Source organism: Etheostoma spectabile, chromosome 10 (assembly GCF_008692095.1).
Source record: "Etheostoma spectabile isolate EspeVRDwgs_2016 chromosome 10, UIUC_Espe_1.0, whole genome shotgun sequence".
Taxonomy (NCBI): Eukaryota; Metazoa; Chordata; class Actinopteri; order Perciformes; family Percidae; genus Etheostoma; species Etheostoma spectabile.
This window is the reverse complement of record NC_045742.1, coordinates 1406378-1422720: the sequence shown is the minus strand read 5'-3', so window position 1 is coordinate 1422720 and position 16343 is coordinate 1406378. Positions and strand designations below refer to the sequence as shown.

General features: G+C 42.9%; 1 protein-coding gene and 2 long non-coding RNA genes across 3 annotated transcripts in view; 1 reads left to right on the top strand and 2 right to left on the bottom strand.

Moving 5' to 3' along the window:
- Positions 1-1073, bottom strand: part of LOC116696807 (uncharacterized) — a 21818-nt gene extending 20745 nt beyond the window's left edge. Inside the window, exon 1 of the long non-coding RNA XR_004333840.1 lies at positions 1017-1073. This is a non-coding gene — a long non-coding RNA (uncharacterized LOC116696807). The remainder of the gene's footprint in view (positions 1-1016) is intronic.
- Positions 1-16343, bottom strand: part of LOC116696805 (uncharacterized) — a 451372-nt gene that overhangs the window by 412466 nt on the left and 22563 nt on the right. The gene's annotated exons all lie outside the window — the stretch shown is intronic.
- LOC116696802 (rho guanine nucleotide exchange factor 9) overlaps positions 526-16343 on the top strand; it is a 45681-nt gene continuing 29863 nt past the window's right edge. The window contains exons 1-5 of the mRNA XM_032527985.1: positions 526-836; positions 2180-3885; positions 5043-5384; positions 6175-6301; positions 6412-6518. Coding sequence (XP_032383876.1) covers positions 2278-3885; positions 5043-5384; positions 6175-6301; positions 6412-6518 — 2184 coding nt within the window. The 5' untranslated portion in view covers positions 526-836; positions 2180-2277. The remainder of the gene's footprint in view (positions 837-2179; positions 3886-5042; positions 5385-6174; positions 6302-6411; positions 6519-16343) is intronic.

The window sequence follows — 16343 nt, the reverse complement described above, 5'->3', positions numbered from 1 at the left end:
CCAGCTCCCTCTCCCCATTGTGCCATTTCAATAGAAGGATTTTCACATTCAACACAAATCCCAGAGGAGGATCAGCTAGTAAGACCAGAGTTCAATCAATTATTTGTTTTCACTGATGCCCCATTAAAAATCTCACTTATTAATCAATTAAACAGACAGGAAAAATGTATATAGGCTATACATTAGGAAATGTTTTTCATAATGGCAATGGGAAATGGTTTAGGATTTGAATGACTTAATGGATAACAATAAAAGTATTAAAGCACGGTTAATAAAAAAGTCTATGATGTATTATAGTTAATGTATAATCACGAGTAGTGTATCTCTAAACGTACTATATATTACAGCAGACACACTTAAATTAACATCATCACAAATTCCATATGTTTCTGACAGTGTGTAGCTATGTGTGTTTGAGCGTGTGTGTGTGTGTGTGTGTGTGTGTGTGTGTGTGTGTGAGGGAGTGTGTAAAGGGTGTGTTGGTGTGTGTGTGTGTGTGTGTGTTGCTCTGTCTGCGTGAGAGCTTTATCACAAATCAGAGTGTCGGCGTCTGCAGGAGCTTACAGGGCAAGAGTTCACCGCTCGGTCGCTAACTCGGGAGTTTCTCTCAGTTTGATGAAAGCTGACGAAGTTTATCCGCAAAAAGCAAATACACGAGAGATCTACGAAGGAGTCGCGGTGCGCAAAACAACTTCAGCCTCACTCAGGGATATAAGTTAAGCCCGTGAAATAGCCTGCACTGGATGCGTTCAGCCCGGGGTGAAAGCACATTTTATTGGCTTTACGGACGGACAGCAACGACGATGCCCATTTAAAACGGGGGAAGTTTTCTGGGGGTAAGTCCACAGCTTTAACTGCTGAGTGGAAGTAATGAGAGGAGATAGCCTTACATACGTTTTAGTTTTCGCGGGTTTGACTTGATAAGCAAGTTCCAGAAGGTAATGATAACTGTATTGCACGGCAACAGTTTAACTAACGCTGTAACGTACTGAATTACAAAGCAACTTCACACATACCTTTAATGTTCAGAATTCGACAACCAGCTGCAATGTTGTTGTCAAATTGTATTATCGCCATATTTAAAAAAAAAAAAAAAAAAAAAAAAAAAAAAAAAAAACTCAAAAAAACGACGCCCAACGCAAACGTAACCTGTCACTGGTTAATGAAGTCAACTGTCAGTTTTAGAAGATAGAAACCGAGATGCTAGCTAGTTCCTATGGCTAGTTAACGTAGGTTTTGTGGCAGTCTAGCATGAATTATGGAAACTAAACAACAAATGTTTTTTTATCTGTAAATTTTAGTTGCTTATGACATTATAACCAAGGAGGAAGTCAATATTAATTGTCAAGCAACATCAAAGAGACGTTATTTAAATGCTAAAATATAGCGTTAGCCAAAATTTTGCTAATGTGTGATCCGAGACTAGCTAGCCTTACATTACTTGTAAACTGACTTTTTTTTCTTTTTCTCATTTTTAGAATGATTGAGCACCAACTTTCTAGTATTGTTAAAAAAGCTTATCAGTAAAATACGCATTTATTAAATTGTGACATTATTAAATTAAACACATCTTTGGTGAGGAGCTCATAACAACTAAAGAAGCAAGCTGGAGGCCCCAGTTACACAGGATGCTTCAATACATTAAAGGGATTATGAAATGTGGGTGATTAGCATGTAGGCCTAGCAGTGGAGCACTCACTGAGCATCTTCCTCCTCAGAAGGAGCTTATCTGAGCTATGATGATGTCACGCAGCCGGAGCAGGCCTGAAATAACCAGACGTCTCTGTAGTGAGTGTTTCCATGACAACACAGCCTCCTGGTTTAAATGGTGGATGGGGGACTTTGTCTCAAATAATTACTTTGGATAATATGGACCAAATATGGGGGGAGGACGGTGGGTTTTTGTGACTGTTGACTCATGGTACGAAAGCCTGTGTCGGAGAATCATAAAATAAGACTTCTAAGGCTCTTACTTTAAGTAGCGCTGACTGTTATTGAACATTTGACCTCCTGTGAAGATAAAATGCAGCTTAACGTCCACTGAGAAAATTTTACGTTTTGCATTCATGGCCTACATCTACAGACGGGCAGAGTGAGACAGAACAAGCGTGAAATGAAAAGAAAAGGCAGTCTGTTTAATGTCAAACCCATTAATTAAAATGTGGTTTTGTTCCTCCAGGTCTTTGAGAGAGAGAGCCAGAGAGAAACAGAGAGAGAGAGAGGCCAGAGACATGATGTCCATTGGAGCTGATAGCTGACACTGTAGAATGAGAGAGGATGGAACAGACTGACAACCCTGCCCTTGTGATCAAAAACCCTAATGGGTTTGTCAACCGAGTGTTTAATGTTTCTCTGGATGTGGAGAATGAGACCAGCAGTGTTTATATTCAGGAGGCTGGACCAGGGTCTGCAGAGGGGGAAGGAGAGACCCAGGCTGCCTCTTCTCAGACCCCTGTCAAAGACAGACAGGAGGTCATTCGGAGGCCCCGTGCCACAGGGGGCATCTGGAAGATCTTGAACCGAAAGAGAGCTGTCTCAGAGCTGGAGCGCAGACCCCACTCCATGATCCTGCCCGGGGAGGCTTCCATCCCTAAACTCTCGTTTGCTGACAAAGTTCGCTCCTTCAAGAAGCTTAAGACCCCCTCTGTGTTTAGAGGTAAGACAGGTAAATTGTCTACTGCCAAGTTTAGCAGCTCCTTGGTGGACGAGGAATCCTTCTGCCGGGACATTGGCACTCCTCAGCAGCCCAGCAAGAGCACACTCAGACAACGTGGCAAGAGGCATTCCTACGCTGGCTACACAGGAGACTTCGACTGCTCGTTCGAAGACATTGACCTCACAGCTCCTATAGACGGCCACCAGCCCAGTGTACCGGGAGATTCTGTGGCTCAGAATGGTTGTAAACCATCAGAAAGAGTTTGCTATACTAAAAGAAGCCACAACAACTCAACCAACTGTAACAAAACAGCTGCAGGCTGTGAAGAGCCTAGCATTAAAGGTAGCCCGAGCACCCACCAGGCTAGGGGAAGGAGGCACAAAGATGTGTGGAGTTACTTGAGGAGGATTTCCCTTTTGGGGAAGGCCAACCCTGTCTACTCAGAGAGGAGCTTTGACTCAGAGCTTCCCTCTTGGGACAAGACCATGGACTCAGACTATGGTTCTGTAGACTTTGAGAGTGTTAGAGACTTTCAACCACCGCCCCCGAAACACTCTGACCCAAAGGGGCACTTTGGTGGTCTGTTCAAGTTTTTCAACAGTGTAGCAGAAACAGCAAGAAAATGGCGGACAACATCGCACTCCTTCTCTCCTCCAGAGGGAGAGAGGACACCGGTGAGCTCCCCACAGGTGCCCAAGTCCACAGTGGACAACATTCACAGTGTGTCCCTGACACTTCACAGTGAAGAACACCAACAATCCCAGCCTATTCCATCATCACCAGTAACCGCTAAATCCTCACACTCCAGTAGCTTTGACAGCGAGGCTCCAGCACCTGTGACTGGTGGACGATCCCCACAGGTGGTCCTCAAAGCCTTTAGGGCATGTTCAGGATCTCAACCTGTCAATGGCCTTCAGAGTTATGAGGGCACAGACAAACATGTAGACAGAGAGACAAACCACAGGTCCACAACCATAGTGGAGAATCACATCTCCCAGTCAGGGCCAACCACAGGGACTAAACACGAAGCAGAGTTTGAAAGGGATCCATTAAACTGTCTCTGTCAAGAGGAAAAGGTAGAGGGACAGACAGGAAATGAGCAGGATTCCAGGGATGCTCCACCTGACTCCCACCACGTACAGGAAGTGAATGTCCAATCACAACAAGGTGATAAAGAGAGCACAACCAATAGCGTACCAGCATCAGATTCCACAGAGGAAATATTTAAGGTATGTGACTTTAAGTACAAACTGAGCTATGCTAATTACCAATTACTGAATTTTAATAAATGCATTTGTTAAAGAAATCAGTAATTTGTGTTGCCGAACTACTATTGTGTGTGTGTTTTTTTTTTTTACATTTTCATGTATAATGTGTCTCACATTAATTCCATTGCAGGCTTTTCCCACATCATTAACATTGCCAAAAGCATGCAACATGTAATTACGGCATAGATGCTCAAAATACCATTTATGTAACTGTTTTAACCATGGTCATTCTTTTGCTTCTTAAAATCATCTACAACAAACTAGCATAATACCAGAGCTGTTACTCATTGAATCATTATACAAGTCCTATAGGTGTGGTTCACTAACTGTCAGGGAGAAACCAAACAGTCCAGACACCAGCCTGTGAGGACATGAACTGGGCACCTACTCTACAGTTGTCCTTTTGCCCCCTCTGTTGGAGAGAGGAGGAAACAGCCAGCGATTACAATGGTGGACAATATAGCATAATAGAAGAGTTTGTCCCTTCCTGCTTAGCCAGCCTTTTGTAGCATGCAAGGAAACCCTTTCTCATTTCCCATCATGCTGGTTGTGTGTGTCTGCAGTAGCAATAGAGCTCTGTGACGTCTGCACTTCATGACGGCACCCTTCCCTTCTCACTCCAGTGGAGGCATTAGTCATCCCCTTCTAGTCACACCACCGAGTCAGGACATGTTAGCTCTAACTGCTGATGACAAAATGAGATGTGACATCTCCATACTCAGCACACTTTCATAGAGGTTTATTATGCAAGGCCTATGTGAATCTGTGTTTTGAGAAGGGTGTTAATGTGCAGGCCTACAATAATTTAGGAGAAAGTATGGCACCAGGAAAATCCTCCCTAATCAGCAACTGTTTACATGTTAAATCCACCTCTCTATTGTGTTTCTGTTTATTCTCTAAGCTTTAACTGCCATTCAGGGGCTTCCTTGGCACTTGTGGCAAGCTAGTGATGCCTAGCAATTAGGAGCATGAGCTCATGGTTAGTGGAATCGTTTTTTAAATGAAATGAGTTATATTTTGTTGAATCCTTAGAGACATTCCTCCCAATTCCCAACACAAGAAATGCATTGTTGCACCTTTATCTGGGCCAAATTGCTGAGTATCTGTGCCAATCACAGCTGTGTGAGCAGATTGCCAGCCAGACAGGCTGCGGTGTAAGACAGCTGTGCCCAGCCATGCCCCACTCAAGCACAGAGAAGACCTCTGTACCTCACAAGCCCCTGCGCCGCCCTCGTCCTCGCCCGGCCTCAGCTGTATTGGACCTGCGGAGGCCCAACCTAGACCGAGATCTCTACGACCATTATAGTGAGGTTGGCTCACTATGCCGGCGGAGACGCAGGCCTGCGCCCACCATGCAACACTTTCCAGGGCAAGGACGGATGGCTGCTCGCTCCAGGCCTTGCTCTGTTATAGAGACCAGTGTTACTAGGGAGATGCAGTCCACGGAGCTGCACCACAGAGTAAGATGTCAAATTAATATACAAACATTGATATACAAATGAGAAATAAGCAGTCCCATAAATACCAATTACACTTGTATACTGAATACATGTATTTATAGACAGCAGGCATAAATATATCAAATCCTAATGTTGAAAAAATGAAAGTTGGAGGGCAGAGTCTCACTAGTAGGCTCCACCAACTCACTGATAAATATAGCTCAAGCCCATAATGAATCAAACACACACTACAGACTTTGAAGGGCAGCCCAGTACTAACCCAGTATTTATACACCACTCACTGTTTGTTGCAACAATGCACACATGCTCTGGCCCATAAACAGAGGCCTGTATTTCCGGATGCTGCTTTTCTTTTCTTTTTTAGCCCACCTCCCTCCATTTTTCTCTCCCTCACCCTTTATTTTTGTCTTTCTTTCTGTGTGGCTTCTTTTTCCCTCTCCCTCACTCTTAGTCTTTCTCTGTCGCCAATTTTCTGCCTCATCGCTCCCATAAGCTCTACTTCTCATTGCCCTAACTCAGAGTCAGTTCATTTTAACCTGAGAGACCGCCCGGTTGGCATGATGTATAGTCTCTCATGGTTTGCTGCAGGGCATGCACACCGACTGATGCACCAGAATAGACTTGCTGGATGTGAAATACTTTAATTCACTGCAAAAAGGGGACAAGGCAGAAAGGTGGATTTTTTTTAATGTGAAGGGCAGGAGAATGTGTGCATTCAACCTTGGACGTGTGCATCAAAGTAACTCTGTATGGAATACAGGCGATGTCCTAACTACTCAGTACCCTCTAGGCCTTGTCTCGCCCCCCGGGTGTGTCACCGTTAGAGCCCCCACTAAGGGCATCTCTACAGCGGTGTCGCTCCCTGCCGCTCCCCCCCAGCACTCTCACTGCCTTGGCGCTGCTCCTGCCTCAGTCAGGTACTCTTGCACATTTTTATTCTTTGTGAATATGCAGACTGTTGATTGATGTGTGTTTGTTAAATTGATCTTCTGTTTGCCCGTCTGTCTGCACGTGTCTGTCCCCCCAGTCATGGGTCAGTCGTCATCGTCGGTGCGTCTGCGGTCTGGAGGCTCCGGTAGCTGCAGGAGGAGGAGACTATTAAGACCTGGTTCCGAACCTCTGCAGGTCAACATTGTGAGTCAAACAAACACCCTCATAAACACACACCCATGAATACAGATTCATCTGGTCACACTACTTTTACTCTTGTTTCTGTCAGGCTTTCAAGGCCTTTAGAGTCATTTATAAAAATCCCAGTATGTACAGACTTCCAAAAAGTTGTACACACACACACACGTACATGTCACGCGGACGTTGTTCACCTGTCGCATGTATGAGCAGATGTATATGAGAAAATAGGACATATAATAGAGTAGGAGTAAGACTGATAAATAACCTCTCACTGATAACTTTTAATATGGTGATGACGGTGCACTGCTCAATGTTTGATCAGATAATAAAGGAACTGATATGTGAAGATGGTGACCATATGTATCCATCCAGTACTCTAACAGCCAAAACACACGTTAGCAGAGTAGTGCAGTTATTTCTATTTTGGCGCCCATGTTATCCAAGCTGTCCGTTGACATCGGGCGCGTAGCGTCCGCGCCAGCCCGCGTGCTGCAGCGATAGTTTCGGCGCCTCTTCTATTTGTTGCGCGAGACGTGAGCGTATGTGTCAGGTCAGGTTTTTAATCGCATACAGGAAGAGTCACAGTGCAGCCAGATACTTTATAAAAATAAAACTACAAGGTTCATGGTGATATTGGCTTTCTTGACTTCTCACAACAAGACACGCCATCAGGCACACGGAGAGAGAGACCAATAAACAAACAGAGAGAGGGACACTCACACACACAGCCACATATAGGCTACAATTACAACAGTTTTCCCCTTTCTATCGGAGAGAGAGAGAGGGAGAGAGAGCTGAGAGCAGTAGAAATATGTCCGGTGTGAATGGTCATGTGCACGATCAGTCTCGTATTTACGCTGCGTGACACCTACGTGGCCAGTGTGTGTCAGCTGTTAGTCCATTAGTCATCCTGAATTGGACTCCCAATATTTCAGATGTTTTTTTTAATCTGACAAGTGTGCGTGCAGACAAACGCAGGAAGAGGAATAACAATAAATGGTTTTCATGTACCTAGTGTGATGGAATCTATGAGAAGTGTAACGCACCTCTGTCAGTTGTGTAAAATTAGCTTCAGAGTACGTCTGAGTTATACTACTCAGGAAGTGAAACCAGGCATTTCAGAATTGGTGCTTTGATGTGCAAGTGGCCTCCGGGGGATTCTACTGGTAGGAGATGCAGAGTTTCTCTGAAACATCCTGACGGGCTAGTGAACTACCAGAATTTCTGGGCTGTATCCAACATCTATACCTACACAACAGAACTGCGATGCACAGGGCTGAACACTATTTACAATTGAATCTCTATTGAGTCCCACATGCAAGGTTTCACCAACTCATTTTCTTTTCTTTCATTCTTTCAAAGCAATCAAAATTACAAATTCATATTCATTAGCAATTCATGTGTTCCCTCTAAAATATGTAAGAAATATAAAGTCAATGTAATTTAACAATGTTGTAAAGCCATGTGGGTGGAGCTCACATTTTCTACAGTCCATTTTCATGAGAGATGCTGTCTACTTAGCCGCTGAATAGTAATCCCCGGGCTTTTGATCTTGGCACGTCGTTGCATTGAAATTTACTGTGTTTTAATGAGGTGAGACTACTCCATTTAGGCTTTGATTATAACTTTTCCTTTCTGGTCTAAATAGTGTTTGTGAGCCACTGCATGTTGTTGCCATGACACTTGCTGTCTCCTGTTCATCTTCTTGAATCTATCTTTAGGCAGCCTTTTTAAGTGTGAGCTAAATAGAGAAAGTGTGTGGGTGAGAGAGAGAAAAGGGGTGGGAGAGAAACAGAGGGGAGTAGAGAGATGCTCCCTTTGTATGTGCACTTTTGTGTCATGTGGCCCTCCCCTGGGGTTAGGGACCTTGTACTCCTAGCACTGGGAATGTCTTGTGTGTGTTTGTATGGCGAGGGGAGTCCATTTGTAGCGGGTTGACATTCTGGGATTTATGACTGCATCTTGAGCATGGAGGTAGCATACGTAAATACACTGTATATGTACAGTATGACATAACATGGTAACGCAGCTGTAGTGCAGTCACACGGATGGATGGTGCTTCAACTTTAAATCTTTGTGTTGTTGTTTTATTTCTGGTAAGTCATGCATTGTTTATATGGAATGGATCTCATGTCAGGAGGATCAGATCTGTTGTTTGTGTTTGTGATACGGTGCAGTGTATGTTACAGTCGTCCTGTTAGGATGACTATTGGAGCCTCGAGGCCGCAGGCAGAGAGAAAGCATTCTCACTGCAGTGGATTAACTGCTAATGCTGACGCCTCTCTTCTCCCTTTCATTTAAATGGATTTCTCCCCCAGTCACTGTCCTCTTTCTCCTCTCCTCTCCTCTCCTCTCCTCTCCTCTCCTCTCCTCTATAACACACACTTTGCTTTGTTAATTCCTATGCCAATGAGAGGACAGTTCCCTGTGTGTTACTAATGCTGTGCCCGAAGCTCTGCTGTCAACTTGTCAGAGAGGGGGACTGTCTTATTAAGGGCTTCACGCAGATTAAGAGTTTCATGAGAAATCTTATATGATTAAGTTTGGGCTAACCTAGGTCTGTCTGGTTATAATCATATTATGCAATTCTATTGATTTATTATGAACGCATGAGTCAGCAGACAGTGGCAAATTGGGCAAATAGTAGGGCAATGTTGAAAAAGAACAACTACTCATGCACATTCTTTTAATACAAATGTAGGGAGCACCTGTGCTCATATGCTACAATTTGACCACAAGTACATATATTCTATTTATGTCTGCCTCTGAGGCCTCAGCCCCTGTGATACACCCTTCTCACTCTGATACACACTTCAAATGCTCTTCCTATCTTTTCAGAATTCATCTGTCAGGGTGTGTGAGTCATTGCATTTGACGACTTCATTATTTGGTGAGGATTGAATAGCGGCGGCCAGTGATATCTCTGTCAAACACACTGTGAATATGTGGCATTTGTTTCTCCCAGGGTTTTTATCTCAGAGCCAGAGACAAACCATGGGAATAGGTCTGCCTTAAAGTAACTGCATGTATGTTAAATCCGCACTTTGAGCCACGGGCGACTTGGAATCATTTATCAGTGTTCATTCAACATCATTCTCCTGCCAAGATACAAGCAGGTATCTGCTGTGAATTACTGCAGCCACCTGCTAATGCTGTTTTTCTAGGATGCAGTGGGCTCTAATAAATAGTAGTGCATCTGACTGAATCTGAGCAGGTGGTTGTGTCAGAGCCTCCCTAGGCTGTTTCTTCCAAAGAATGTGTCTGCCTGTCAGGTGTGTGTTGTTGTTGTTGTTGTTGTTGTATGCGTAGGCGTGCGACTCCATGCTTAGGTGGGGTTTGTTTTTGTGTGTGTTAGAGAGAGAGACATGCTCAGGGCCTTTTCTCTTATGTAACTGTTGAGAGGGTTTCCTTTGCTCCCTGCAAGGGCCATTTCCACTTTTATTTCAGATGGCTGCATGTTGCTGGGGACTGGAGGAACAGAACTGTGTGTTAATTCTCTTAGTCACTGGTGTATCCTGTTTTACAGTATCTCCGCCTATTTTGCCGGATCATGCATGCCTGTGCATGTACAGATTTGTGTTTGTGCTTTCCTGGAGCACATTCTGTCTTAGACCTCATCAGGGCCAGTATTCTATAACTGCCAAAGTAGTAGTAGTGGGTTTATATTGGTGGATGGTTTCAGCGATGTCACAACATGCAGTGATTTTTGTTATGAGGCTATTTAAGGCCTTAGGCACTCTAGTGCTAGTTATCCAGCATTAGTTGTATCATTTGAGATAGTTTTCCCAGGCTGCTTAGGTGATTTTACCCACAGTCATCAGCATCAGCTGCTTGTGTACACACTTGTTTTCATTGAAATTTGACAGGTTTATACTGGAGATAAAGACATGGGTTCTGGTATTAAGTTAACACAGAAGAATGTTACCTTGTGTTAGGTAGTAGGATGATCCCTTATTATCAGACAGCTCCATCTTAGAGCAGACACCCCACAGGCTAAAATGGTTTACAGATGTCTTTCACACAGAGATTGTGGAATTTTTATGTATGTATTCATTCCACTGTTAATCACTGTAGCCCTTCTCTTCATCCAACTATAACAATAGCCTAGAATTTAATATTTTCATGTCTCATTACAATCTCATAGCTCCTTACATTTCTACGATGCATTTCTTAAGAGAGACGGGGTTGCGTGACCCAGTTCCTGCCAGTGTTTAGTTGCGTCTTCCCGAATCCATGTTTGCATTCTGTTGTGGCAAATTTGTGATTTTGGTCTATGTAAAAAAAACTGTCTTGACTTGATGTAAAAAACAAAGAAACCTAATAATTCGGTCATCAGCTGAGAAAGTTGGAATTTTACAAACTTCACATTCCAGATACTGCATCAGCTGTCTCCTATATTTGTTTGATCTTACACACATTCAAAATGAATAATCTATCAAGCACAATTTGGCCATATATTATTTATCTATATATATATATATATAGTCAGCTCTCCTACTAGCTTAAATATACCTGTATACGTAACCAACAGAGATATTGGAGGTAAAAAACAGAGGCTAGTGTATTTACACTTACCCTTGGTGCCAATACATTATTCAGACTTGATAAGGGGTTTTCATCTTGCTGCTTTGTCAATTACAGGCTACAATCTGCCCTACTTAGAAATTTCCCACAAATAATGTATACAGTCATCCTTTTTAGTTAATTCATTGTGAACCAAGTGACCCGTTGCTTCTACAATGACAGAAGCAACCATTTTTGCTATATTGCCAGCCAACACAATATTAACTTCAGTTTTAGAAGCAGGTAACTGCAGCATCCTGATGAAATAGGCTTAATGAGCTTTCCACTAATATGTAACATTTACTGTAATTCAGTCCTTCTGGACGTTTTTATAAACTCCGAAGAAATCACGATCCCTCAAGTGGGTAATAAGTTATAACTCATTTTGAGATAGACACTATTTGCGGCTATTAATACATTTCATTTTTGTAAAAGTAGACAACTACTGTGATTTAAATATACCTTAATGGTGTATTTGTCCCCTGAATAGAATATGTAGCTCCGGCCCTGGTCACTTTGTCCCTGTCTTAAAATAATGAAGCAGAAGTTAACTGCCTGTAGAGTGTTTTGCTAGTTAGAATGTATCCTGCAGGCCTCTGTGAAAGACGGACTGGATTTTTCTGGCAGCTGCCACTTCTTGTGTACATTATTTAGCTTAACTTTCTGTCTCTGACCTCTCTGGCTCCCTGCTACACCACATGCGGCGTCAGAGAAAACCCTTCATCACATACACGTATTATGCAACCCCCTCGCTCCTTCTACTTCTTCTCCGTTCCCTTTTTCCATCCGCCTCCCTTTCTTTCTGACCTCAGAGCTCGTCATCCCTCCCTTCACCTCTTTCATCTCACTTTTCCCCTCTTTACAGATCAAGTTTTCTCTCCCCCCACTGTCGTTTCTTCGCTGCCTCACCTCATCTCCCCTCCAGGCATGTGAAAACACATGCTTCTTGCAGCCTTCAGATGTGTGTGTGTGTGTGTGTGTTTGCGTAAGTATGAGAACATGCAACTTTCTATCTGCATCCATGTGTGCCGTCATAGATGGCAGGCTTGTTAGTGGATGTTGTTACAGGACAGCACTATCTCAGGTAGAGTCTAACTGTGAAGTCTTTGATGGCAGGAATTGACCTATCAACAAGAAATAAGGTGCTGTGAAACACAGAATGCCAAACAACCCTGCACCCAAATAACATTTCACTGCAGAGTTTTGCATTTCAATCCGATGTTCTGCTTTTGAACTCTCGTGGCGTGGATGCAGTGAGAATGCAAAGTCATTTCAGCTCAGAGGACAGGTGGAGCTATACATTTTCTTATCCAACCCTCCTTTACTGTATTGTGAGTTACAGTGGGTAGGCTGTTCATTGCCAACCACAGGGTTCCACTGTCTCTGAGATGATGTGACTAGCCTCCCCAAAACTGTTGCAATAGAGATCTAAATATACTCTGCTACCAAAGAGAGACAGTACTAATATTCAACAAACACTGCATGCAAATGTAGCGGGCAGAAAACTGTGGGAGGATGGGAAGAACCTACTGCTCTTACCTCCCAGTGTTTTGGGCCGCAGGTGGCTGACAGTGCTCTGATGAATGATGACACCAGCGAGTACGCTCAGTACACTCACAACCAGCACAGTGAAGCAGTGCTGGCTGAGGCAGCCAACCAAATCCTAGCATAGGTCATTCAATTGTATCCCTCACCCCACAGCTGAGCTCTCAAATGACCAATCGTCGGGCTTTCATTAAGTACACACTGGCACTGATGCTGAACAGAACGATATTTAAAGAACAGTCTGTGTTTTCAACAGTGTTCCTTAATGCTTTCTTTTTGTTGCAGTTTGTGAAAAGCTACAGTGCTGTCTTTGGGGAGCTTGTTATAGTTTATTTTAACAGGAACTGTTTCCTCTGCGGGAAGTTTTAGGGAAATGTCCGACTTACTACACCTACACTGAAGAGAGGGAAGCTTAAGGGATTTCAATTTGTCAGTGTTAATAGATATATTCATGGAGTTAACATGTGCAAAGAGTGGAGCCCTCTGATTAGAGAAGAAAGGATCTAAGATGAAATGCATGGCCATCAAAGTATAAATATATAATAAAATAACATAATTGCATCATATAATTATATCTTTTTTTAATCTTTTTATATGAATATCCATTGTCCTTTTCTTTTTAAATTGCTAAACATATGGGAAATATGCTTAGCTCATATCAGTAAAATATATATGAAGCTACAGCTAGTGTTTAGCTTAGCATAAACACTGGAAACAGGGGTACACAGCTAGCCTGGCTCAGTCCAAAAGACAAAATGCTGCACATATAAAGCTCATTAATTAACATGTTACATCTCCTATTTCTTGGCCTGTCGCAGTAACTTTACCTTGATTCTTAGCTTCACTGTGTGTTTACAAGGCAATCAGCGTAGACTCCAAAAAGTTACAGCATCAGTCAGGTCTAGAAATAGTCCTGCACATAACTCCTTGTAAAACTATGTGCTTATTTTGTTTGTTTTTGTACAGATTATACAAACATGATATAACGGCAATAAAGCAAATATGTGTACTTCTCAAAATGTTGCACTATCCCTTTAACTTTTGCCGTAACACTTTGTAGGAATTGTTAAGTCAGCAAACACAGACAGTCCCCCCTCCCCCAGTGGTTCCAATATAATTTAGATTTTTAATAGAGGTACAGGGGCAGTGTGTTGAGTTACAGTTCTCTGTGTCATATGCTTTCAGCCATTAATGCCACAGTTAATCTACGTTCCCTTAGAAAATCAAATGCAATTATCAAAGTAGCATTGTCATGACCAAGTTTCTATCACAGAAGTGTGGAAAACAGGTGGGACGTATATTCAATTCATATCTAATATTGCTGCTCTGTGAGCTTGTCTTCAAAAGCCTGTTTTTATTCCACAAGAGACTCTATACACCCTAAATTCTGACAGTGTTTATTCAACGACTTTGCATCTTCTCCCTGCTAGAACTTCACAATCTTATGCAGACTCACTCGGGGCTGAGATAAAGAACCCAGTCGCAGGGCAGATTCAGCCTGTTTGTCAGGCTCCGGAACACATAGATATTGCACTTGTTTATCATTAAATAATAATTCATTTTTACTGGTCCCTTGGCTATGTCATGAATGAGTCACAATATTTCTCCTGAAGCTGTTAGGTCTAGGAATGCTATGATGTTATGTCTTTAACTCGAACTTCTCCACCCCATTTGACATGACCTGTTTATCTCATCTATCTCGCACTAGTTTTATTTAAATCCTCGATGCTCTGACCCACTGACTCGCCTTTGCACTGATAGCCGAATTGAGCTGAACGATTAAACAGCCGATGTCTGAACAATGGTGACAAAACTGCGTTCAGGAAAAGTCCAGCGATTTATTTTTAGGGCGCTTTGTGGCTGGAAGGCCTGGGATGAAGGAGGAAGTCACTGTGGTTGTCGTAGGGATGGGAGGGGAACAAAGAAGTTGGAGCAGACTGCAGAGGAAATGGGTGTGGTGGGCTTTGCCTCCCATTAGCCAAATGCCTTCTGACCACAAACAGATTCATTTGCGAGCACTACAATTTGTAGTCATATTCCAGGAGAGCTTTCTAAAGACGTAGCTCGCTGGCTAAAGGCCAGTGGAGTTAGGACTGACCTCAGAGTAGATCCACAGTAAGAGTTGATCTCGGACCAGTAAATTAGCTTGAATTAGAATATAGCCAATGTATTATTATAAACTTATAAACATGGTTCCTCATTTGGTTGTCAGTGTGGCAATGATGGATGATGCCAATATTGTAGCAAATGGCCGCTGCCTAAAGTAGCATAGCTTCCTGCCTATATCCTACCAGGATACGAATAACTATTATGGCTAGATATTGCCGTGAGGCACACATGTGGAAGTAGTGCCTGGCGGCAATAGTATAATCACACCATGCTTTTTTTGTGCAGCATTACATCAACGTTGTAAACTATAATCACATCTGTTTGCAATATTCATTGACAGGATATTGAGGCACACTTGAGGTCTGGAGAGAGTCCAGTTTGATGACATTAGATCAGCCTCTGTTATTTGCAGATGATCTTCTCCCTTTGTCTTAATTGGCCCGTGGTGTCCAATATGCAGTTCTCTCATGAGGAAAAGATGTCCCAATCAAGAGGGTAGCATGCAGCTGCTTCTGTGGAAGATTTCCAGGGTCATGTTCTCAAGAGAGTGTGAAGGGTGAGATCATGGGAGTGACTGTCAGTTTGGTGCACTGACTTCAGTAATTGACATTATATCAGACCATGGTGATAAAGATTGTTGTTCCCATCAGTCGCTTTGACACACAAATAGGGTCCAGGTTGAAAAAAACAGTAGTTACCCTTCAAGTTTCTCCGAAAGATTATTCCAATTATTTCTTCTCTCTCTTAATACAATGCTCAAATTTCCACATGTACAGTAATTGTTACTGTAATTGTTCTTCCTGTCCATACTTGTCTGGCTCAACGGATGTACATTGCTGAGATAAAGCCTGACATCATACGCCAGTTGTCCCTCCCCACTCACTATCTCCACTTTTGGGGCTTAGCACTGCCCAGGTCAGATGTAATTGGCTTAAAGAAATTGAAATAAGCCAAAGCTTTTTCCCATACTCCATTGCTGACACAGGGCTGTGGAGATAGGTCTGGCAATGTAAGACTATACTGGCTGCAAAGAAATTTCAAGGTAAGATGAATGGTAAAGTGCAGCTGAAGTTAAAGCGTAACTCTCGCCGAAATGCAACCTAGAGTCTTTTTGTGAATGTACCCGAGTAGGGCTGCACAATTATGGCCAAAATGATAATCACGATTATTTTGATCAAAATTTTGATCGCGATTATTCTCACGATTATTTGTTGATTTTAACCAAAACTAATTGTATTGTCACATAGGCTGTTTATAACTGCGAGAGGGAGTGTGATGGACGCTACTCACAGAGAGACGGCTGATCATTATGAACGGGTCCAGCACGGGTCGAACGGCGGATACACACGGCGTGTGTATGAAACGTCTGTATCTTCACTGCGCTGCATTTTTATGAACTATGATATTCTCGCAATGGGTCACATCTCTGGCCCAGGTCCAGCAGCTCCGTCTCACGCTATTACTCTACCAACTGGAGTTAGTCGCATTCAATAACTTCTGTGTTCTTCGCCGTGGCGGCCGCGATAGCAGAGTTACCCGTGGAAACACTGGTACAAATACAGGTTGCCCCCTCATATTTAACAATATACAGCTGTGTTAATAAAAAATTTA